The sequence below is a fragment of the Miniopterus natalensis genome, chromosome 4, assembly GCF_054644295.1.
Source record: "Miniopterus natalensis isolate mMinNat1 chromosome 4, mMinNat1.hap1, whole genome shotgun sequence".
Taxonomy (NCBI): domain Eukaryota; kingdom Metazoa; phylum Chordata; class Mammalia; order Chiroptera; family Miniopteridae; genus Miniopterus; species Miniopterus natalensis.
The window spans coordinates 64567662-64592832 of NC_142084.1; the positions used below are offsets into that span (position 1 = coordinate 64567662).

The 25171-nt window shown below is 56.6% G+C and overlaps 1 protein-coding gene across 2 annotated transcripts; it reads right to left on the bottom strand.

The window, feature by feature from the left end:
* Window positions 1-420: 420 nt before the first annotated feature.
* SEMA6B (semaphorin 6B) lies at window positions 421-24378 on the bottom strand. 2 transcript variants are annotated; one of them, XM_087816667.1, is made up of 17 exons: window positions 24324-24378; window positions 11383-11532; window positions 11122-11245; window positions 9206-9266; window positions 8980-9042; window positions 8425-8526; window positions 7918-8008; window positions 7429-7548; window positions 6797-6885; window positions 5964-6181; window positions 5037-5168; window positions 4664-4813; window positions 3948-4130; window positions 3714-3860; window positions 2857-2934; window positions 2675-2733; window positions 421-2211 (listed from the first exon to the last, which is right to left on the bottom strand). In XM_087816667.1, the coding sequence occupies exons 2-17, from the start codon at window positions 11501-11503 to the stop codon at window positions 1337-1339; spliced, it is 2613 nt and encodes an 870-aa protein (XP_087672793.1). In that variant the 5' UTR covers window positions 11504-11532; window positions 24324-24378; the 3' UTR covers window positions 421-1336. The 2 variants fall into 2 exon arrangements, with proteins under 2 accessions (XP_087672793.1, XP_087672792.1); XM_087816666.1 differs by lacking the exon at window positions 24324-24378 and adding an exon at window positions 12225-12395.
* Between the last annotated feature and the right edge of the window lie 793 nt (window positions 24379-25171).

The following is a 25171-nucleotide window of genomic DNA, read 5'->3' on the forward strand; positions in this document are numbered from 1 at the left end:
AGCAGGCCTTCCTTAACCACCCGTTCTCCCCCCCACACAGTCACCTCTACCTAGCACATTATCTAGCTTTTATGCCATTACTCATATCACTACCTCAAATCAAGTCCTAGTTTGCTTGTATGTGGTCAGTCTCCCCACTAGGCTGTGAGCTCATGAGGACAGGGGTCTTTGTTCCAACACAGTGCCTGGCACATAGTAGGTGCACAATAAATATTTGCTGAAGGACCGATCAGAAACTGGCCCCCATCCATATGAAGACAGGGAACCCCTCGACTCTCCATATTCCCACAGTCAGTGCCCCAGAGTTCTGTTGGCTGCTGTGACCCAGCCGTGAGTATTACAGGTGCTCCCAACTGTGCAGGGCAATGCCACTGCCCAGGTCCCACCCCTGGGAGACAGAGCAGACCCAGAGCCTTGGGGGCCGGTGGTTGTAAACAGTTTTATTGATGTGGAGGGGGTTGGGGAGGCAAATTCCAGAGAGGGTCCAGGTCTCAGCTGGCCACTCAGCTGGCATGCATGGTCAGCTGGAGGTCAAAGGGGAGGTCACAAGGGGACAGGTGACGTGGGACCCTCTGACCACCCTGGGGCCTTATTTACAGGGGGGCCCACCCACCTTTGCTGCCCCCGGGGCTTTTACACAGCTGCTGCCAGTGTGACTTACGGGCAGGCCCCTCTCCCTGAAACCCCCTCTCTGTCTCCCCTCAAATTCCTAACCGGCACCGTGGAGGCCCCCCTGGCCTTCTGGAAGCCCCTGTGTTGGCTCAGCCAACGCCCAGGCCGCTGGAGCCGCCGCACTCACACACAGACGCACACCCTGCATGAGTGCCCATCCCCACGCACACACCGGCAGCAGGCCTCGTGGGCATACACACGCACACTTCCCTCCCCTTCCTGGCCCCTTGCACACGAACATGGCATGCACACACACACACACTCACACACGCCAGGAGCCTAGGTGAAGGAGGGACCTAGAGGGGGGGCACTTGGGTCTGCAGCTGTGGCCCCCTCCTCATCCCGCCACCTCCAAGCCCTGGGCCGCCACCCCGAGAACGGAGTTGTGCAATTGGGTAGAAAACTGCAAAAAAAACCGCAAATTGGAAACAAACCCAAACCCACGCACAGAAGGTCAACCTCAAATCCATAGCACGTCCTCCCGCCACCCCCCAACCGCCTCATGTCCCGCGGCCCGATCAGGGTGGGGGCCAGGCCGTTGTGCTTCCTCGCGGCGGAGGCCCCCCCGCACTGGGCTGGGGGTCTGGAGCACCCGCGCGAGTCGGGCTGGATCTCTCGCTCCTCTTCCCGCGGCTGGCGCGGCCGAGGCGTCCGGGGCCCCAGCCTAGGGCACTGGGGGCGCAGTCCTGTCTGTCCCACCGCAGGAGAGGAGGTGGGCCAAGTCCGTGCTGGGCCGGGGGTGGCGGCCACGGCGATGGTCACCTGGCCGGCCCTCGCCGCTGTTGAACGTGTGCGTGCGGCGCAGGGGGGCGGCCGCCGTGGCCTGGGGTCCCGGCCTCCGAAGGCTGCCCGTGGGCGGCGGGCTCCAGGGCCGCGGGAGGCTGTCGGGCGCTGTGTTTGGGTCCAAGGGGCCCGTGGGCGCTGACACCACCCGCCGGCGGTCTGGGCTGGCGTGGGGTGTGAGAGGGAAGTCCCCGTGGGGGGCCCGGCCGGGGGCAGGGGGCTGCTCGGGGGCCCGGGCCGGGGCCAGCAGCAGCAGGGAGGAGGAGGCGGAGGCCGGGAGCAGGGGGTGGCTGTGCTCCCAGGCGCGCGGGCCCAGGGCGTGGGGGTGGGGGGCGGGCAGGCGCTTCTGGGGCAGCGGCGTCTGCTCGGGTGTGGGCAGCAGCCCCGAGTCCAGGTCGTGGGGGCCGCCCTGCAGCAGTGTGGCCTTGGTCCACCCATTCTGCATTAAGGGGGCCAGCAGGGCCTCAGGGGGTCCCCCAGCTCCCCCCGCACCGCCACCCCGGCCCCCGGGGCCCCCTGCCCGGCGCTCGCCCAGCCGGCTCACGCTCAGCACGGCCTCGCTGCCCCCGTGGGCCAGGATGGCCTCCTTGTCCTTGCGGCGGGCCAGCTCGCGCCGCTCGCGGAGGCCCACGTACCAGCCCACGCTGAAGCCCGACACCACGGCGCCCACCACGAAAGCCGCCACTGACGACGTCACCAGCAGGTTCACCGACACCAGCCCGGCGCGCTCCTCCGAGAGGCTGGCCCGCAGGAGCCCTGGCCGGGAGCGCCGCGTGAGAGGCCGGCGGGACCCACCGTCCGCGCCTCGCGCCGCGGGCTTGTCTGCCCATCCGCCTGCCTGGCTCCCTCGTGATGTCTCTTTACCCCTTCCAAAGCCTGTCTGTCTCTCAGTGCCTGTTTCTCTGGGGCCTGTCTGTCCTCTCGAAGGCTGTTCGCCTGTTTGTCCTATGATGTCTCTGTCACTTTAAAGCCCGCTCATCCGTTTGTTTCTTGGCATCTGTCTCCAGCATCCGTCTGCCTCGCATGCTCTTTCTGTCCCTTTCAAAGCCTGTCCATACATCTGTCTGTCCCCTGACCTCTCTGACCCTCACCTACCTCCTTACCTGGAAGTGGGACCCCCTGCCCTTCCAAAGGTAGCCCCCCCATCTGGACATGGGCTGCAAATGGCATGAGGACCCCAAGGGAGGGTTCCCAGGTCTCCTCCCTTTCCCCCACTTACCTGTGCAGTCCCCTAAGCCTGAGGTGCTAGCCCCGGACACGTCCTGCTCAAAGGTGGCCCTAATGGGGGCAAGACAGACACAGTCAGCAGAAGCCCCTCTCACAGAGCCCGAGGGGGGGAGGGGGAGCCCTGGTCATCAGGTGGGTCCGACAGCCTCCCCTCATCTGCCCCCTCCCTCGTACCTGGTGCCAGGGCTGAGGAAGATACAGGAACCATCAGGAGCCCACCCGCAGTAGGGGTCCTGACTGCCAATGCAGTTCCTAGAGCAGACAAGGGACCCAGCAGGTCCATCAGCCACAGTCTCTTGCACGATGCCTCTACTATCAGCTCGGGAGTCCTGGCCACAAATCTCTGCAGGGGAGGCTATTCATTCTCCATTTTACAGATAAGAAAACTGAGGCTCAGGAAAGTTCACTTAAACCGGAGCAGCAGAGCCAGGATTGGAGCCCACCAGGCTTGCCCCAGAGCGTGTGCCTTGGCTCTGTGCAATGGCGTCACTTGCCATGATGATGGGGGTGGGCGGGGCTTCTCAGTGTGCAGGGCTCACACAGAGCTCGGGGGGGCCAGGACTTTGCATCTGATTTTCCACCCATTCTAGAGGTAGGGAAACAGCCACCTCCCTGGTCCCCAGCTTCTGCTACTGCTGCTCTTAAAAATGTCACTCAGAAAAAGAAAAAAAAAATGTGACTCAGGTCCCATTCCTCCTCTGCCCACACCTCCCTTGGGGTAAAAGCCTAAGTGCTCCCCATGGCCCACAAGGCCCTGCATGACCTGCCCCCATCCTTTCCTTGCCCTCACCTCCTTCAGTGACTCCTCTCCAGCCACATGAGCCTCCTCACTGTTTAGAGCCTCCTCTAAAGCCCCAGACATGGTCTGGTTCCAGGGTCTTTGCATGTGCTGTGCCCTCTGCCCCACTCATCTTTCAACAAGTCAGGATGCTGTTGGGCCCTAAACTGAAAATCAGCTCTTCCCCTCTTCCCATGGTCATCTCCCCTTAATGCCCCCATACTCCCCCAGCAGAGGGCCCGGGGGCACTCACTTCATGCACCCTGAGTACTGCTGGCAGCGGGCCACGGGCACGCGGACCACACAACGGGGGAAGGCCGCCAGCAGGCCTCCTGAGGCCACATCCAACTCCAGGCTCAGCAGCCGCTGCACTGTCTCACTGCCACCTGACTGTCCACACCTGGGGTGAGCAGATTAGTAAGACTCAGGGGTTGTGTCCCATCTCCCTGCTCACTGGCCCTACCCCCCGGCCTCTGCCAGGCCCCACCTGTCTGGCCGGTAGGTCTCAAACTCCTCAAGGAAGACACTGGGCCCAGAGGTGCCCAAGGTGCTGGCGTTGGGCCAGACGAGGAACTTGAGGATGGTGCCCGCCTCGGAGCCCAGGAAGACGACAGTCTGGTTGCCCCAGGGGCCAGCGCCCACATCCACAGCCACTCGAGTCAGCTGGTGCCTGTGGCCAGGGCAAGAGGAGTCAGTCTGGCACCACAGCCCCTTCAGTCCCACCCTCACTGGGCAGGCACAGACACACCACCCACACCAAGCAAGGTGGGCCCAGGCGTGGTTACGTGAGCATACATCACCCTCCTCCAAAACACCCCCCAAACTCGGCTCCCACTTGGGCCTGTCTCTCTCTCCCTGAATTTCCCTCTTTCTGTGTCTCTCTGTCTCCCTCTCTGTGAGTCTCTCTCTCTCTCACTATCTCTCTGTCTCCCTCTCTCTGTGTCTGTCTCCCTCTGTCTTTGTCCCTGTCTCCCTCTCTCCATCTCTATCTCCCTATCTCTGTCCCTGCCCCTCTGTGTCTCTCTCTGTGTGTCTCTGGTCAGTCCTCAGAGCCACATACCGTCTCCAGAACACTGCTCTCGTTCTCTCCGCCCTCCCCTGTGTCCACAGTCAGCCCTGTCCTCCTTCCCCACCCACCACCCTATCCTGGGCTTTCGTTTTCACCCTCTGCCCCACTAGACCCCAGCACATGTGGGGACTGACCGTGTCAGAGTCCGTACTATCCAGGGCGCATGGCCCAGCGAGGGCACTGCCTCGTCCATCAGGGGGTGGGTCTTGACAAAGCTGAGGATCTCATCAGGGAAGGCGCTGGAGGCGTTGTACTGCATGCCGGGAGCTGCACAGCACCCAGGCCTGGGTGCAGATGAGGGGGTCAGGGCAGTTTGGGGGCCCCTATATAGGAGCTGATTCCCTGTGGGACCCACTGCCCTGCCCCAAGGGCCTCAGTTTCCCTCATCTGTGTAATAGGTGTGGTTGAATTTGGTAACAGCTAAATAACTGCCTGGGAGTCCCCAGACTTCGGTTGTGGGGACAGGACCCACCCAGGCACCTGTCTCAGGATGGAGGGGGCTCTCACCGGGGCCGAGGCACCTGATCCTCCGGCACAGGCGTCCAGATGGACTCAGGGGACTTCTGCTCACGGAAGCGGCCCTCAAACACGGCAGCCACCTGTGTCATGTCAAAGGCGCAGACAGCAGAGCCGGGGATGCTGGGGAGGTCAGGTGAAAGGGAGCTGTGAGCCTGGTAGGAGGCACTGCCTCAGGCAACTGTGTGGAGGAGTCCTTGTCCTCCGGAGCTGTCAGATATTCAGTCCCCTGGGCCAGTGGTGTCACCCACCTGCCCCATCCAGTCACTCTGCCTCCTGAACAGTGCTCAGATGGGATCATATTTCAGCTCCTCTGCAACCACTTGTTCCTGGCCTCCATTGTCTCTTGTCTGAATGTTCAGTCTCCCAGACACCACTCTTGCCCCCTTACAACCCTTCCTTCTTCTGTTCCTCACTCTCCTACGGCTCATGAGTGCTTCCAGGATAAAATCCAGGCTCCTCCCTGCAGTCTGTCACCTCCTTGCCCTCAGACTGTCCACTTTCCCCTTTGCTCCCTCCATTCTAGCCACATGGGCTCCTCCCTATTGTTTAAACATTCCAAGTTCATTGCAGCCTCACAGCTTTGCACATACTGTTCCTCCAACTGGGAATGCTCTTCCCTTTTCCTCCATCTCACAACCACTGAAGCCTAGTTTCAATGTCCCTTCCTCCAGGTAGTCCTTTCTGAGCCTCTCCTTCAAAAGCAGTGGGTGTTGATGTCTCCCATCTGCCTAGTTCTGACCAAAGGGCCTTGGAGGGTCAGTGTGGCTTTGTTCTACTGTGGCCTGGGGTCAAGGCCTCTTGGGGGTCCAATCTCGCCCAGCCTAGGAACCGGGGAATAGGCAATGAGTGAATGTGGGACCTCTCCATTCATGCCCACCTGGTGCCCCCAGCTCACTCCCATCAACATCCACTGACCTGTTGCTGGGGGTGGAGAAAATGGCAAGGACTATGGGCCGGCCCCCCAGGCTGACCACACCAGTCACAGCCTGCAGCACATTAAAGTAGAAGTGGGAGTCCCCAGGCACGGAGCAGTTGAGCCGCGCCTTCAGGAAGGACGTCCACTGCTTCTCCAGGACGCGAGGGGAGCCTCCCACATCATTCTTGCACACCCGGGCCACGCGGGACACCACCACCTGGTGTAACAGTGGACAGATGGCACCTGAGCCCACCAAAGGCCACACTGCCCACCACCCAGGCTGGGATGGAGGAGGCTCGCCCTGGCTCACTGTGGTGTCCCAGCCAGTCACTCTACCTGTCTGGGCACCAGATTCCCCAGTGGAAATGTGGGAATGACAGTGAGGATCACAGCAATGTGGCAATCGTGACCATCAACATTTATACTTACAGATCGTTTACTATGAATCTGGTGCTTTATTCTCATCATCTCTTACTCTCCTCCCAAAACTCTACCAAGGAGGGCCTACTGATATTCCCGTTATATAGATGGAGAAACTGAGGCACAGAGAAAGGGAAGTGACCAGCACAAGGTCACACCAGTGGTAAATGGCAGTCTGTGCACTTAACTGTGTGGCTGCTGCAATGGATGGGTAGGGAGAGGGCTGGAGGAATGGTGGATGGCTGAGTGGATGGATGGGTGGGTGGACTGATCTGAAGGAGATGATGGATAATGAATGAGACAATGGGTGGGTGGGTGGGTGGGTGGGTGGATGGATGTGTGGATGGATGGATGCCTCTCAACTCTACACCCCACCACCTGGGCCTCTCTGGGAGGGGAAATGGCGCTTTACCTTCTCCAGGTAGTTAAACTCCATTGCGATCTCCCGGAAGAAGAAGTAGATGTGGCCGCCCCACTCCACGGCATGCACAAAGTAGGGCTCTACGGGAGAGGAGGGGTCAGAGCCCTGCCCTGACTTGAGAAAGGGCGCATCTAGAGCTGGGAACGCGTCGGCCTGGGTGGCTGCTTTTGTGGTGAAGGGTGGAAATCAGTTGATTACCCAGACAAAAGAAAACAGACTCAAAGTTCTGGGGTTTTGAGGGAAGTGGTGAGTGTCAGAGGCCTAAATCACGGTGTCTACCCTCCACAAATAGCAACATCTACTATTTTTGTCACCTTCCTCCCTCATGTGCTAAAGAGCTGAGCTCCTGCTATACCTCTCTTGTAGTTCCATTTTGGGCTTCCAAGCCACTCATTGGTTGATACTTGGATGGTCTCTGAACTGGGATTGAACCTGTAACCTTGACATATTGGGACAATGCTCTAACCAACTGAGCTACCCGGCCAGGGCTAATCTTTCCTCTAGCTTTGTCTTTAAAGAGGCCAGTTGGTTCCAAAGATGAGATGGGCGCCCCCTTCCTGTCTCCTCTGGGACTGTTATTCTGGTGGGGTGGAGGGGGAGAGTTTGATGAATGTCCATCCCACCTTTAAACCACTTGGAGTCGTGTTTCACGGTGCGCAGAGTGGGTCGGTCTCCAAGACTGCGGTAAATGACGGCATCAATGGCTAGGAAGTCGGTAACCGTGGCTGTGAAGAGCATTCCTTCTGGATGGGAGTGATGGGGGAAAGCAGGTGAGAGATTGGATCATAGAGGCCAGAGGCTGTGTGGGTCAATACTTGATTTTCCAAGACTCAGTCTACCTCACTGAGCCCGTTATCCTGTCTCTAGGCTGAGCCCTGACCACATCTAAGCCCCGAGCTCAGGCTGAGCCCCAACCCTGCTGAGGCCCTGAGCCCAGATGAACCCCAACTCCCACTGAGCCCCAACCCTGGGCTGAGATTCTGCCTATTTCACAGCTGGACAGACAGTCTCCCAGTCACCTTTTAAATGACCCCAACTCCAAGAGTGGAAAATGCCATGCCTTGCTTGAGGCTGGGGCCCCATCATGTGGTCAGAGTTGGGGGGACACTCACCAGAGAAGAGGGCGACATTGGCGTGTTTGGGGTCATATGGGCAGCGGGCCATGCCACTGATGTTGTCTCCGAGGGGCTGTAGTGTGTCTATCTGCAGGGGGACAGGGCTTGAGTGACAGAGCCCCTGGCTACGCCTGGCAGCCCCCTGGCTTCCCCATACCCCCTCCAAGGGGAATCCTGTCTCTATCTTGGATGCTGAGTGACTTGATCACTCACTTAACCTCTCTGGGGCTCAGTTTGTTGATCTCTAAATGGGTCTAGGAGTCAGTTCTAGCTAATCCTGTTACTGGATCATAGGTAAAATAACTAGGGCTTCCCTGACCCTCATAGAGGCCTCCTTTGGAAGTCTCTTGAGCTCTGGGTGAGGAGGCGAGGAGGACATATCCAGTAAGGCTTCCTGTAGGAGGTTATGTGGGCGGGGGAAAGGGCACGGCTAGTGGAAGGCAGGTGAGCAAAGGTCAGGAAGTTGGGCCTGGGCCACCAGGACTTTGAAGGGTAGAGACTCACACTGTAGTTGGCGCACACAGGATTGAAGGCATTGGAACCGCACACAAAGAGGGTGGATTCGTCCCGAAGTAGCAGCACCTTTACAAAGTTTCGACACTCGCCCTGGGGGGGGAGGGAACAGAGAAGCCAAAGTGGGCGTGCTCATGTGTAGGGGCGCAGTCAGGTCTGTGGGCCTTAATAGGGAGCGGCTAGGGTGGAGGGCAGCCAGGACTGATGAGGACTTACCAAGAGGGGCAGGGATGTGGGCGAGTCTAGATCTAGGACCACATTAGGGACATGGTCACAGCTAAAATAGGGCCGGATAGGGGCATGGCTATGATTAAGGGAAGGGCAAGGACAGAAATATCTACTTTCTATCAGCGGCCATTGAAGGGGTGTAGCTATGGCAAGACTTGGCCTAAGGAAGTGGCCATGACTGAGGACCATTTCGGGGTCATGGCCAGGCTCTGGGCATAGCCATGACAACACCAGGATCCAGGCCTGGGATGAAGGGAGAGGAGGATTTTGCCTTGGGTGTGACCAGGCTGATTGGGGGCATGACCAGGGCCCTCTCACCTCCTGCTTGCCCTTCATCCGACACACGTTGATGTCGCTGGGGTTGGAGCGCCAGGTCAGCTTCTGAGGGCACAGGGAGCTGGTGAGGGGTAAGGGGTACCCAACAGCCCTAGGAACCCCCACTGGGTAGGCCCGAATCCACCTTGCTCCTCAGGGCAATGTCAGCTTCCTCTGGTGAGAGCCCCAAGGGCTGTCCCTTCCCCTCCCACCTGCACCCCATCCTCACCCTCTGGTACCGAAGCTCCGTGGAAGTGGGGGGCTCCAGCTCTACCCGGTACAGGTTGTCCCTGAGGGAGAGGTGCAGTTAGTGAGATTGGGGGCCTCTACCCTCTCCATGTTCCATCCTCCTGGTGGCAGATGTGGTGTCCCACATGGAACATGCAAGGGCATGACAATGCCTCTGCCATGAGCAACTCCAGCACTGAACATGCCCTCACATGCTTGCATGTGCCCTAACAAGCCTCGTGTCTAAAAAGACTCACACGTTTTAGCACACCCATGTGCTTTAACAGGCCACCTCAGGCTTACATACCTGATGGCCTGCGGGCTACACAAAACATGATGAACTGTCTGACTCCTTTACAGCAGGTGCCCCACCCAGCAGCAGCTCTCAGTCTACCCCAGGCTCCCCCCACCCCTCATGTCACAGAAACCTGCCCTGGCCAAGCCCATTGGCCAACTGATATGAGGTAGAGCAGTCACTTCTCTGTCCCCCCCCTCCACCATGTCTGACCCTTGCAGGTCCCCCCTCCTCCTGGGAACTCAGTTCTCACATGGGCCCCCAAACTCACCAGGCTTCCCTCCTACCTTTCAGACTCTCTCTGGCCTTTTCCCTCCCCCAACCACACCCCTTCTGAGCAGCCTGGTCCACTCTAATACTGACTATACCCTCATAACAACACCCACAGTCCTGTCTCCAGCTTGGGCCTCCTCTGAGCTCCAGATTTGGGGGCCAGCTGCCCCTCAACATCACCACGGGGAGTGCTCACAGACATTTCACATCCAATGTGGCCATCCTGAGCCTGACTGTTCCCTTAAACTTGCTACCCCCCTTCCTCTGTCCTCCACCTCTCACTTTCCTCTGTCCATGTCTGTCCTTCTGGGGGTGCAGACCACAGCTTGGAAGTCACCCTCACATCCTCCCCTCCCACATCCAACTCATCAGCTAACACTGTCTCCTCTGCCTTTAATGTCTATTGAGAACTCACCTACTTCTCACCCTCTCCATGGTCACCACCTTATTCCAGCCCTATTATCATCTCCCACCTGGACCAGCTCAGTCCCCCACAACTTGCCCCCACCCACAGTCTATTCTTCCCAAAGAAGCCACCGGAGGGTGACTGCGACCACCAAAATCAGGTTCCCTCCCTTTACCTACAGCTCTGCAGGGCTCCCACCTCCCTCCAGGTAAAAACCTGTCTTCCCGTCAAGCCAGGAGACCCTAAATGACCTGCCTCTGTCTCCTCCCTCCCCTCACCCCCTCCCTCTCTCCCCTCACTCATTCTGCTCTGGCCACACGGGCTTCCTTGCTGTTCCTCTAACAGGCCAGTCACAATCCTGGCATTTGCACGTGCTGTGCCCTCTACCTGGATGTCTCCCTCTCCTCCAAATTTCCTCAGGGCTGACTGCATTATTTAGGTTTCAAATCAAATGTCACCTCCTCAGCACCCTCTGTAGGCACCCAGTAAGTTGTCCCATCTGCTAACACACCACAGCAGGCACTGGGCTCCAACCACACCCAGAGTTCAGCATCCTTAAAAGTCCCACCCCAGCCCTGGCCTATGTAGCTCAGTGATTAGAGCACCAAAGGGTTGAGGGTTCAATTCCTGGTCAAGGGCATGCACCTGGGTTGCAGGAGGCCGGGTGCAGGAGGCAGCCGCTTGATGTGTGCTTGATGTGTCTTTCTCACATCGATGTTTCTCTCTCTCTTTATCCCCCTTCCCCCCTCCCCCCTCCCCCCTCCCTCCCTCCCTCCCTCTCTTCTCTCTAAAAACCAATGGAAAATATCCTTGGGTAAGGATTAAAAAAAAAGAGTCCCATCCCAGGTATCACACAATCACATTCCAGCCAAATAGGCCCCACCATGAAAACTCCCCCAAAGGCTTCCACCTGCTCCCCACACTCTGCTGACAGACCCCCTACCTGTCTCCGATAAACAGCGTCCTGTTGACCCGCAGGACCCGCTGGATGTTGAGGTCATCGGCACCCTCTACGGGGGTCAGGCGTCCTGGCCCGCTACCCACGAACACGGGATAGTGGTTCAGGTCTGGGGCAGGGGGAACAGAGGAGGTGATTCAGAACCGGATGCGCCTGGCCTAGTGAGTCCCGGGGGAAGAGGGGGAGCAGGCTCAGTCGGGGAGCAAGCCTCCTCGGGACACCCCCTCCCCCAGGATCCCCACTCACAGTCCCTGGGAGCCACGCTGAGCGGCGGTGGCTCCTCGGGGAAGAGTCCGTGGGCGCCCCCCAGGAGCAGCAGCAGGAGCAATAGGGCCAGGCGGGGAGGGGGCACTCGCGGAGTCCGCATGGCGAGGTCCGGACGACAGGAGGTGACACCTGCGGGGCGAGGGGTAGGGCGGTGAGCGGCGTGGCCTGCACCCGCCGCCAGATGGCGCTTACGAGCCGCAGCGGCCTGGACCTTCAATCTCCAGAAAAATTCCCCCTTGGGATAATTTGAAATAACAGCAATCACGGCACTAACAATAATAATACCAGCACTTGTTTAATTACCACAACAACGTTCTTACCACATACTAGTGAAAGCTCAGGAAACTGTTTCTAACAAAAAATTGATAATATTTAAATTAAATGATTTTAATTTGTAAAATTAAATGATTTTAAATAAACAATAATAATAATGATAATAGATACATTTCAAAAGATACTTTAAAAATTAATCTCAAAAGTAGAATTAAAACATAAATATCTTAAAATGAAAGCCTCAAAAAAGTTCAAAGTCCTTTGGAATTTTATCAACCACAATCTGGGAATTGCGGTACTTTAGAATCACAGAATATTCCGGCTGGCCAGGGGCCTCAAAGGCCCCCGGGTAAGTTTGACTTCCTTCCGGAGACCAGCCTTTCTGTCCTCTGTTCCAGTGCCCCTGTGACAGGTGCCTCACTACTTCTCCAGGGGGTCTGTTTCCCACTCCCATTCAAAGAATTTTAAAGAAACTTCCAGGCATGTGGAGTGAAGGCCCCCCCCAACTAAATGACTATCTGATTGGTGGAAGTGTTTGTAGAACTCACCCTCTGGAACCTAGCCGTCCATACCCCTTCCAGAACGGGGTGCAGTCCAGAGGCCCCAAATAAGAAACCCACAGCCTTGTCCTTCTGAGAAGTCCCAGCAAGCCCCATGCTTCACTTTCCACATCTCAGTAGCAGGGACATTTCCAAGCCCTGCCCAGGCCTCAAAGGAAATTCTGAGCCCCTGGAGGCGGAGGTGGTGAGGGAACTTTGGCCCTGGAGTGCCTGCTTCCTGGTCTTCAGGGCCAAAACAGGAAGGCCTTGCAGGGACCAGCAGGGCTTCCTCTCTATGACCCTGAACTTCCAGGATTTGTGACTCAGAGGACATCCGGATCCCACATGTGCACAGCCGTGACATTCCTTCTTTAAGAGTTTCCTTCCCCAGATCCTCCCCTGCTCCGCAGCCTCCCATGGCTCCCAATGACCCCAGGTCTAGGCCCCATCCACTGTCTGGCATTCAAGCCCCCAACTTTACTGCTAACCCCACTGGTGCCTACCCCACTCTTCTTCCCTACACCACCAGCCTGGACAACCCTGACCTCTCTGGTGCTCTGTCTGCTCTGTGCCTTTTTTTTTTTATTAAAAAAAAACACATTTTTGTACATTGTGGTAAAATATATATAACATAAAATTTACTATCTTAACCATTTTTAAGTGTACTGTTCAGTGGCATTAAGCCCATTCACAATGTACAACCGTCACCACCATCCATCTCCAGAACTTGCTCACCTTCCCAAACTGAAACTCTGTTGCCATTTAAACACTAACTCCCACTCTCTCCCCCAGCCCCTGGCTCCCACCATCTACTGTCTGTCTCTATGGCTCTGACTCCTCTAGGGACCTCCTGTGAGTGGAATCACACGTTATTTGTCCTTTTGCATCTGGCTTATGTCACTGAGCATAATGTCCTCAAGGTTCATCCATGTGGTAGCACATGTCAGAATTTCTTCCTTTTTAAGGCTGAATATTCTGGTGCGAGGATGGGCCGCCCTGTGTCCATCCGTCACCTGCGCATGGGCGCTGCGTTGCTTGCACCTCTTGGTAACTGAACGGTGCTACTGGGAACAGGGGCGCCAACCGCCTCTTGGAGGCTCCGCTTCCTATTCTTTTGGGCATGTACCCGGAAGTGAAATTGCTGGGTCATATGGTAACTTTATGTTTATTTATTTTTTAGAAAATGCCATACTGTTTCCACAGTGGCCCCACCACTTTACCTTCCCACCAACAGTACGCGGTGTTCCAACTGCTCCACAGCCTCCCATCACTCCTCGTTGCGTGTTTTTTGATCGCAGCCACCCTAATGAGTGTGAGGTGATGCTTTGTGTCTTTTCAGGTTAGTTATTCTGACGATAATACAGAACTGAACGCCACATGCTCTTTTTTGGGGAGTCTGGGCTACTTTAGGGCCAACCCACTGTACCTGGCCTCAGTTTACCTCCCCCCACCCGGGGTTACCAGAGGCCTCAGCACCTCCCCCAGCTCCCCTAAGACCATCTGCTTCTCTCCATGAAACTCGAGGCGCCTCTGCTAGCAGCCGCCCGGCGCCCGCCTGCCGGGAAGCCGCCCCACCACCTGCCCCAGCACCTGGCCACCGGGAGCTGCCACCAGGCAGGGACGTGTGTGGCCAGCATGTGCACCCCATGGCTTGCAGGGCACCCATACACTCACATGTCTGTGTGCCTGCGGAGGGGACATGCTTGCTGCCTGCAGCCTTGGGACATGCATTCATGCCCATGGGGGCGGGGGACAGTCATAAATTGGTGAAGCGATAATTCCCATCCAGAAGGGCTCAAGCTGTGGTTGGGCCTCTCAGCTTGACCCCTCAACCATCACTCCAACTCGTGACAGGCAATCCCATTGTACAGATGAGGAAGCTGAGGCAGAGATGGAAATTCCTCAAGGCCACCACACTTCATCTCCCCCCATGGCCAAGTGGTCTCTGGAATGACTTCCCAGGTATTACACTGCCTTAATTACTATTAGTTTGTCACAGGTTTGAATTTCCTTCTGGAACATTTTTCCTACTTCTTCCTGCCCTGGTACCTGGGCTACTCTTGAAGCCCAGGGCTTCAGTATAAATTTTAGGATCAGCTGGTAAGTTCCAAAACAAGCAACAGATAAAACAAGCCCTCTCAGGATTTTTACTGGAAGGTGCTGAATGTATAGATCCAATTGAACTACTGACTGACAGCTGATGTTCCTCCACCCAACGGGTGCTTCCTTGGTCCTGCCTGTTGCAGCTGAGGGCTCGGGCCATACCCAGGAATCACTTTCCAATTCCTATCAACACCCCCGCTGCCCCCAGCCTCACCCTCTCACCCGCACATCCAATGCTAGCAAGTCTTGTGGGTTCTGCCTTCAAATTTATCCAGAATTCTCACCCATTCCCAGTCCAATCCCTGGTCAGCCCCAGTCATCTCCTGCGTGGACCAGTGCAGCACCCTCCGCCCTGATCCCCTGGCTTCCACCCTTGCTCCCCCAGCCTGTTTTCCCTGCATCAGCCACCAGAGGGCCTGTGTGAGCACCTATGTCAGGGCTATGCCAGCTTTCTGTCCGCAGCCCTCCTGGACTCCCACCTTCCTAGGGGTAAAAGCCTAAGTCCTCCCAGTGGCCCACAAGGCCTTGTATGACCTGCCTTCATCTGCCCCTCTTTGCCCTCATCTCCTCCCTCTCTCTTTGCTCATTCTGCTTCAGCCACACAGGCCTCCTTTCCGTTCCTCCATCATGCCAGGCACAGTCCTGCCCCAGGGCCTTTGCACGGGATGTTCCCCCACACCCGAAAGCCTCTTCTTCCAGATATCCACAAGTCTCCCTCTTTATTTCAGGTCTCTGCTGAAATGCTGCCTCCTCAGAGAGTCCTCCCCACCCCCATCACCGTGGACTCCAGCAGCCTCACCCTTCCCCATGTCCCCCCCCCATCCACACCTGGTGTCACATTCTCAAAGGGTCCTTTACACCCTTTACATCTCCAAATATGGTCCTCAGACCAGCAGCCTCACCTCATTTGAAAGCTACTAGAATGCAGAGTCCCATGCCCTACCCCAGATCTGCCCAATCAGAGCCTGAATTTTAGCTCTATCTCCAGAGACCTGAGTGCACAATAATTCAGAGAATTGGCTTATGTACCAATTCCCCCAAATGAAGTAATCACTCATGTAACAGCTCATTCAAAGCCTTTCTGCCCCCTTGGAATGTGAGCCCCATGAGGGCAGGCCTGGGTGTATCTTGGCCAGTGATATGTCCCCATAGTTTCTGGTACACCACTGGTGCTCAATAATGGCTTGTATGTGGATGAACTAAGTGTCAGCACAAGCAGTTGAACCCAGATTGGACCTCTTGCCTGGTTCAACTTTGCCCATCACCTCCGTAACTGCATGGGTGTCCGCAGGTGGGTTGGTCCCCCCCACACATGTCCACAGGCCCCAAAGTCCCTGCATGTCATGGTGTCTGTGTGTTCACATGTATCCATGGATACAATCACAGAACAAGCATGTGCCCCAGCAGTGGTGGGCAGTCCACACTTGTGTGTGCACACGCCTTTGTGTCCAAGTGTACACACTTGGACACCCGGGAAGTTTCTGTCTGCACTCCCCTATTGATGACTTTCTGGCTGTCAGCTTCCAAAGACCCCAATTAACCGTTGACAGGCTGTCTACCCACCCTTCTGCCCTGCTCAGCCTAACCCACTCTTGGTGGCAGGTTGGGGAAACTGAGGCCCAGAATGAGGGCTGGGCAGACAACAGTGCCAGCCAAAGAGCCTCAGGTAGCAGCCCAGTCCGAAATGCACAGTCTAGGCTCAAATCCTGCCTCTGCCTCCTATCAGCTGCAGGGCCTCCAATAGTCACTTCCCCTCTCTGGGCCTCGGTTTCCCCAGTAGGTAACTATAAGTTCAACCCTTAAATGTTGCTCCAGGGTTGAAAGGACATGTTGTAGACCAGCAACGTCCAACAGAAAACCATGCACGCACATGTGTAGTTTTAAATTTCCTAGTGGCCACGTTGGAAAGGTGGTTCAACAGCAGCCCAGTGCTGGGTGAAAGGCTGAGCACAGTGGTTGGTGAGTAACTGGAACCATTGAAGGAAGAGTGAAAAGGTCCCAGCAGGTCAGGAGAGGACTCCTGGGATTTCCCCCCTTTTCCAGACAAGACCATTTCCCCTTTGGTAAAATGGGGCACTAGAACAGGGCCTGGCCCACATGCTCACTCTATGTGAAATGACCTTGCTGAATGACCTTGGGCCAGCAGCTAGCCCTCTCTGGGCTGCTGTATCATGGCAGGAGCTCAGTAACCCCGGGTCAGGCTCAGAGCCCATTTCTCCAATCTGCCATGGCAAAGATTGGGGCGAGATGCCCATCTCCATAGAAGGAGCTCCTGTCAGCCCAGCCGTTCCAGGATCCCAGCTCCGGGGCCTGGCGTCCCCGAGGAGATCAAGTAACCTGCCTGGCAGCCAGGCCCCTGCACCATCCAGGTCTAGTTACCGGCTCTGCTTACAGCTGCCTCCTCCAGCTGCCTCAGTCGCCCCCGTCGCAGCCTAGCCGGGCTCTGGAGCTGTCTAGGAACTTGGCTGAGCAGCCAGAGGGTGTTCCTGGGGCCCTGGGCATGGTGGGGCGGCTGTGGAGAAACGTCTCGACCCCCGATACCCTCTCAATGCCAGTTACAGCATCTCTCCCCAGCCTGGGAGGTGGCCAGTGCAGCCTCCTGTCCTCCACCCTCCTCCGTTTCTCCATCATGATCCCCGGCACCACCTGGTTATCACAAGGAGTAAATGAGGTACTCATAGCTGCTTAGTAAACTACTGACTGCTGTGCAGCCTTGGGCTACATTCTCCCCCTCCCTGGGCTTGCTTCTTCCTCTGTGAATGAGGTATGAAACTGTCAGCTCCACGACAGCAGGGGGTCTGGCACACAGTAGGTGCTCAGCAGACACTGGCTGAATGAATGTCCCACAAGCAGTCCATACTTATAAAAGAGCTGCAAGGATATATTTATTTCCTGAGAACCAACTGTGCGCCAACACAGCAAGGGGTAGAGCCATGACCAGGACTGTGTGTCAAGAGCTTGGCAGAGCTGGGTATGCAGTCAGCACTCAGTTAATGCTGAGGGTCTCTTTTGAAGAGGATAGCACTCAGAGTACCCGAGCATATCCATCCCACAGCAGCCCAGCAGAGCAGGGATTGACATGAAGATTTTATGAAGCCTCTACTATGCGTGGGCCAGGTACTGGGCCAAGCCCTTCACATGCATGAACTCATTTCCTGCCCACACCAACCAGATGACGCAGAGACCAGCACCATCACACAAGCATCATCACCCCTGTTTTATAGATGGAAAAACAGATTCAGAGAGGTTAGGTTACTTGGCCAAGGTTGCACAGCACAGAAGGATAAAGCCAGCATTTGAACCCAGGCATGTGGATATACTGCCTCTTGCTGACATTTATTGAGCGCCCACAATGTGCCATCTGTCTATGAGGCCACACAGTCTGAATGAACATTTTGAGAATAAACAAGTGGAGACCCAGAGAGAGGCTGTCCTGTCCCCAGGCCACTCAGGGAACCAGAGAGGAGACCAGGTGGCAGAAGCAGGACCTTGAATGGGAGATATGGGCAGGTCCCTGGGACTCCCGGCCCTGATGGGGAGTGGGTGCTCCTGGGTAATTAACTTTAATCCCTGTTTGGAAATTGGGACACCAGGAGGCAAATCGGAAGCAGCAACTTGTAATTAGGAATGGGGAAGAGGGGGCTGCTTTCTTGCTGATGCTGAGACCATTTTGAGGAAATTAAAGTGTCATTTATACCCAGAGAATCATTAGGGGGCCTGGAAACAGAGCACCCAAGGGGACTGGGGACTCCTAGGGAATCCGGGCTGGGGGCTGGTGGGCTCGGCACTCACAGATTCCCAAGTGGGGGGGCGGCTGAGCAGGCCTGGGGACAGGTTGGCCCTGCCTTCAGCCCCAGTTTGGAGGAAATACGGAGTCAGGCCCTGCTCTTGGCACCATTTTGGGAGACAGAGGGAAGCAGGTTTGGCTCTCAGGACTCCACTTTAGGGAGAACAAAGAGATCTGGTCCCTACCCTCAGTGTCCTCCATCTGAGAGCAGATGATGGGGACCCCAGTCCTGCTCACTTGGGGTTCTGGAAGCCCTCCTTTACTCCAGGCTGAGCCCCCACCCAGAATTCCCCCTCTCAGAGGCCCTGCCTGGGAGGTCACAGGGATCCCCAAGTGGGATAGGGCCAGAAAGGCAGGGGGATACCACTGAGAGATGCTGGGCTGGAGGCAAGCAGGGCTACTATGCCAAGTGCTGCTGGGAACGGAAGACCTGGCCAATGAACTTGAAGAAGATAAAAGCGGGAAATAGGTCCCAAGGGAAGGTCCTGGGGTCAGAGCAGACCACAAGTCCTAGTGAGTCACAGCTCAGGAATGGCAGAATCATTGGCAGAGTGACATGGGCACTGGGGGATGGGTCATGAGAAATGTGCATCAATGGAGAAAAACAGTGAGGGGCCCCCGGTTTTGCTGGGTGACCTCGGGGAATTTGCCACCCAATCTGTGCCTTATTTCTCTCCCCAGAACCTGGAGATTAGACATTCAAAGGGAAATAAAAGCAAACACTTATGGAACATCTATTGTGTTCCAAGCCCTGTGCTATGGGGCTTTAGAGAAGATACTGGTGGGGTAGTTGGGAGGGGTTCTTCTCCCATTTTACAGGTGAGAAAACTGAGGCCCAGAGCAGGTAAGTGATGTGTCCAAGGTTGCACAGCTAGGAAATGGCCAAGCTGGAATTTCAACCCAGGTCATCTAGTCCAGACACCACACTCTTAATCATAGCACTAACTGCCCCCAGAGAAAGGGGCTCTCAGTCCCTTCCCACATCCATCCATCAGCAAGTCCAAAATCTACCCCATCCACCCATTTCTTTACCCCCCCTATGCCTCAACCTGGCCAGCCTGCATCATCACTCACTGGACCAGTGCAGCATCCCGTCCCACCCACAGCGCTGCCCACAGTAGTCCTCCTAGCAGCAGCCAGAGGCACCTGTGGTTACCCGAGTCAGGCTCCACCCTTCTCTGCCCACAGCCCTCAGGGCTCCCACCTCCCTCACAAGGCCTTGTACAACCCGCCCTGCCCCACCCCCTCCCTGCCCTCACCTCCCCCTCCTCTCCCCTTCACTCACTCTGCTCCAACCACACGGACCTCCTCTCTTACTCCAACATGCCAGGCACATTCCTGTCCCAGGCCCTTTGAACAGGCTGTTCCCTCTTCCTGGAATAATATTCCTCCAGATCTCTGAACGACTGGCTCCTTCTCATCTTCCAAGTCTCAGCTCAAATGCCAGCTTCTCAGAAACACCCTCTCTACTCCATCAGCTCTGCCCTTCTCAGCTACATCATCCAATATTATGGTCTTCAGAGCACTTATTATATTTGACTTACTTTCTCTCTCTAGTTAGTGTCCATATCCCCACCTGGCTGTGAGCTTGACAAGGGCAGGGCCCAGTCAGCCTTGGTCATTGCTGGCACATAGTAGGTGCTCATTAAATATTTGTCAACTTCCCAGCTGGCGTGGCTCAGTGGTTGAGCATTGACCTATGTATGATCCAGGAGATCGTAATTCCATTTTCGGTCAGGGCACATGATGGGGTTGCGGGCTCAATCCCCAGTAGGGGGCATGCAGGAGGCAGGTGATCAATGACTCTCATCATTGATGTTTCTAACTATCCCTCTCCCTTCCTCTCTGTCTAAAACATCAATAAAAACATATTTTTAAAAAATATTTGTCAGCTTATCAAATGAGAGCAAAGACCCTCAGCTCCCATTGAAATAAAGGCCAGAAGCCACAATTTCTGCTTTTCAAAGTAACTCCTTTTTCTGGAGTAAGAAAAACAACAGGATTATGCTTGGCATGTGCCTGCATCCTGCATCCTCTTGTTGAAATGTTGAACCCTAAGAGAGAGAATAGCATCTATGTTTTACTGATGGGGAAACTGAGGCTCAGAGAAGGGGGCATGAGTGAGTGAAGAGGTGGGCTCAAACTTAGGCAAGTCTGATCTGCCAAGGCAACCTCTAAGGGCAATAATTTAGAGTGGCTGTTTCAACTGCACAGACTCTTACTCCGGGGAAGGAAAAAGGTTCTTCTGAAACTAGCAGAGAACGTGTGGTCTCCTCTGGTGAACTCCTACACATTCATCATAGCCCTAGCTGCAATGCCCCTCCAAAGTGCATCTTCTCTGATCCACTGGGCAGAGCCCACTTTCACCAGTCCTATTTGCTCACTCTGCCCAGGCCCTGACCCTCTGTAGCAGAGGGCCAATGCCTGCCTCTGTTTCCTTTCCCCCTTGAGAGCCAAACAGAGTCAAACAGAGCTAAAACCTCCCCCTCTAGGATCCCAGTGTCATGCAGCATGGGACACAGTACATGGAGGCCACTGGGGGCATTTGTTGAATGACTTATCTCCCTATCTGCCTTGGACAAGGGCTGCCCTGAGAACCCAAAATCCTTACTGGACTCCTGAATTAGGAAGTTCTCTCCTAGGTCTGCCCTTGGAATGCAGGCTCAGCCTGGGTCACGGTGCATCCTGGGAGACGTAGTCCTCACTAGACAGAGCCTCCGTCCCTGCAGGTCCTGGGGTAGCCACATTTGGACCCTGGGACCAGACTGTGAAGGGTCATTGAGGGTGCCTGGTGAGGAGCCCATACCCCTGCCCAAAGGAATAGAACTGGCCTCCCAAGTTACCTCCTTAGTGTTCTAATGTCTGCCACTTTATCTGGACCTCCCCGAAAGACAGGTGACGAATGACCATGACAGTAAAAAATAATTTTGTGACTAAGGTCCAGACCTCTTAGGCCATATACTGAACTCTCGCCTGTGTCTGTTGGGGGCTCCCTTGAGCCTCAGTTTCTCTATTTCTGCTAAGTGAGACTCTACCCACAGTCAACCCCAATCACTGCTAGGTCTTAGAGGAATCAGTCTGAGAATCTGTAGCCCTTTAAATGAGAATCTGCAGCCCTTTAGAAGGATTTCAGAATCATGCTATCTTAAATATTCCAGCTCAGAAAACCCATAGTACCTGGAAATTTAGAAGAAGTCTGGAGGGTCACCTGGACCTAACAAATGCCAGAATTATTTTTCCAGGGTTCGGAAAAGATGGCTGTCCAACCCCACTTTCCTGCCACCCAGGATGGGTGGTCCGTGGTACCACCGCTCCAAGCAGCTAACTTGGCTTCCAGGAGCCTGTCTCCTGGTAGCTACTCATTCTCACTGTTGCTCAAGGCCTGAAATGTTGCCCATTCACTCTCCTATTCTAAAACCTTCTATGGCTCCCTATTCCCCTTGGGATAAAGCCCGCTCCTCAGCTTGGCATTCATGACCCCTGCTAACTCTCAGGCCTCATTATTCATTGTGTCCCACCCTTAAAATAGCCCAGCCATTCAGGACTCCCACAGCTCACCATGCAGTGGCTATCCTTGCTGCTCCTTCTACCTGGAATCCCTGTCGCCCTCTTCTCCTGGCAACATCCTTTTCATCCTTCAAGCCCAGTGCTGACATTCCCTCCTCCAGGTGGCCTTCCCTGCTTCCACCTGTCGTGACCCTGGCTGAGTCTCTGGGCCCCCAGCATCACCTGGCAAAGGGCCAGGTACAGAGGACAGGGCCACACCCCAGGTTCAGCTAGGGACACCCTCTCCCCCAGGAGACGGGCAGCAACCAGCATGTCCTTCAGCCCCTGGGGACCCAGCTCCCCTGTCCCGCCGGCTGACGTCAGGGTCACCTTTCCAAGGACAGTTTGATTTCTATCTTGCAGGTCCAGGTAACCTCAGCAACTCCTGTCACAAGCCCTGGGCAGCCACTGCAGATGCCAAACTCTTCTACAGCACAAATCTCCAGCACCTTCTTTGCCCAGTGGACAGAGATGAAAACTGAAGCCTAGAGGAAAAACAGCCCCTCCTAGGTGACTCAATACTCCCTCTGGCTCAAAGACACCTTCTCACCTCAAAGCAGAGAAGGCGACAGGACCCTGAGGACCTGTGGGTGCTCAGTTCTGGCAGAAGGCAGGGGGGAAGTAGGAGGAGAGTGGAGAGGTTACAAATCCAGGGCTTTCTTATGTGACCTCTCTCTGCCTCATCTCCCTCCACTTAGCTCCTTAGACCCAAAAAGCATCTTCTGGGTAAATCACAGCCCAGAGAGTGCTAGAGACCTGTCTAAGGCCACACCTCTCAGTCTCCTGCCTTTTCCCTTTTTTTTGGAGTGGGTTGGGGTGTTGGAAGCTCCAGGTCCAATTTCTGCACAGCCCAGGATGGACAGAGGAGTGGGGTCCCAGGGTAACCTTTGGGGAAGCATTTGGGTTTCATGTGGGGGCACCTTTCCCCTGACCCCATCTAGCAGCCCCAGGAGTGGAGAGGCCTGGCTTCACTCTTCACCCTCTGTGCTGCCTCTCTGGGCCTCAGTTTCCCAATCTGCTCTTGGGAATGAGCAGGTACAGGGTGGGCACACTATAGTTTAATGAGGTTTCTGGCAGGCTGCCACCTACCCAGTATCCAAGGGGTCTCCTATGGGCCCCACGGACCCCCAGCCACCTTCCTGTAGAGCTTGGGGCCTCCTCAGGTGAGTCCTGACCCCACCCGAAACCCCCATCCATCTCCCCACATCCTGTACTCTCTCAAAATAGAGTTTCAGCAACTGCCCAAATACATCTGAAATTTTTATCCTTGAAAGAAAACCACGTCTACTAGGATGTGGAAAAGGGGATAAGGGCAGGGGAGCTTATGGGGGAGGGGATGTCCCAGGGTTCTGAACTTTGATTTTGAACCCCTTGAGAAGCTGAGGGAACCCAGAGAAACATGAAGAAATGCAATTTTGCAAATAAGGTGGGGGTCCCTTCTGTAGCCCCAGCCATTGGTCTCCCCTCCTTCCTCCTTAAATCCAAATCCAGACCCCAAACCCCAAGCCCCAGCTCCCTTTGGATCTGGGGGTCAAAGATGACAACCTCAGGGGGAGGATGCCAAAGATCTCAGCCAGAGAGGTTCTAACAGGGGCAGAGAGTGTGTGAATTGCCCGGATTCTAGGACTCTTCCAAATACTTTAAGCTCCAGTGTCTACATATCAGGGGTTCCCTAAGGCACCCCCTCTATGGAGGTGCCAGGAGATAGAGAGCAGGACAGAGGGTCAGGTGACCCCTGCCCCCCCCACCAATTAGCGCCCCCAAGAGGGGGGGCCACACTCGGTACCCCCACCCTGCCTGACACTCTGGGAAAGAGACGCTTTCTTTGTCCCTTTGTCAGCTCTTGGGGGCCCCATGAACCCTCCCGGGGTCCCCACTGCAGCGAGGGTATCCGGGCGGCTCTCTCCACCCACTGCGGCCCCTCCCCTGTGGCTGGGGCCCTGGACTAGACCTGGGCCAGGCAGGAGGCTGGAGAGGGCTCAGGGGCGGCCAAGGTGCGGTGGCTGACAGCGAAGTGGGGTGGAGGGGCTTCACCGCGCTGGGACCACCCCCAGCCCTGGGTGGCCCTCGACTTAGCCCCCAGGGCCCCGGTCCCCAACACCAACCCCCATCCCCTGCCAGCAGGCCCCCAGCCTGCCCTGAACACCCCCACCTGGGCCCAAATCCAGCTCCCCAGCGGCGCAGCCGTGAGCCCCCATTATTGTCTCCTACGCCCCCCCGGACAAAATCTCCACCCGCTGCGGTGCCGACAGAACCCCCATTATAGCTCCACATACAGGCCCCCAGACAACATCCAGCCCCCCCTCCCAGCTGCGGTGCCATTGGACACCCCCTTTACGGAGCCTCATTCGGCACCCCAGGCCCAAATCCAGCCTCTTCAAGGCGTTGCTGCTGGACCCCATTATACCCTTCCAGACAGCGACGCCCCCTCTAAAATCTAGCCCCCTCCCCAGTTTCTTTGCCGACAGATCCTCCCGCTATGGTGCTCCACAAACACCCTCCCGGCTCCAAATCCATCCCCCTCCCAACGGCGGGGTCCTCAGGAGCCCCCCAATGATAGCGCCTGATCCGGCTGCCCTAGCCAACAATTCGGGCCCCCCAGCTGCGTGCCGACAGACACCCCCAGGGCAGCGTCCCCCAGCCCCCTCTCGCAGACGCCCCAGGGCGCTTACCTCGGAGCCGCGGCCACCGCGAGTGCGCGGGAGGGAGCGCGAGGGCGGGAGGGCGCGGGCGGGGGCGCGGGGGGGTCGGTGCGCGCACCTGTCCGGGCCCGGCCGGCTCAGCTGGGCATCCCGAGTGGGGAGGGGGCTGGGGGCGCGCTCCCCCGCCCCCGGGCCGCGGCGCTGCGCTGGGGGAGGGGGCTCAGCCCTGGCTCCCCGCGCGCTGTCGTCGGCTCCGGGGGGGGCGCTGCGCGGCAGCCGGGCCGGGGGCGCGCCGCGGCCGCATTTTTTCCGCCCGCCGCGGCGGCCGCTGCGACTCGCGGGCAGCCACCTCGGCCCCCCACCCCGTCCGCCGCCTCTCCCCCCCTCCAAGCCCGGCCTGAGCCGCGCAAAACGCGGCCCGGATTCACGGCGGCGCGGAACGGAGGGCGGAGCCTGGTGGGCGGCCCGAGGCACTGGGGACGGGGGCGGAGGTGGGAGGGAGACCCGAGAGAAGACTCCCTGATTTTGTCCGGGTGGGGCGCCTAATTGCGCAACCCCCTTACCCTCCTGCCTTCCTGCTCTGGTTCACTCTAGCCAGACTCACAGCCCCAGGATCCATTCCCAATCACACCCGCGGGTGATGGGGTGGCGTCAGAAACCCCCGAGGTCTACATGGTCCCCTTCATATGAGGTTATTTATTCAGTGTTATACTCAGCAGACACGTGAGGAAACTGAGGCACGGGGAGGCTTCTTGTTCAAAGTCACCTAGTAAGAAAGTGGGGATTTGAATCCGGGGCAGCTGGCAGCTGTCCTGTGTCCTAGGGTCCTGTGGGGCCTGGTACAGAAAGGGGTTCCTAGGGTGCTGCAGTTCCCCCTG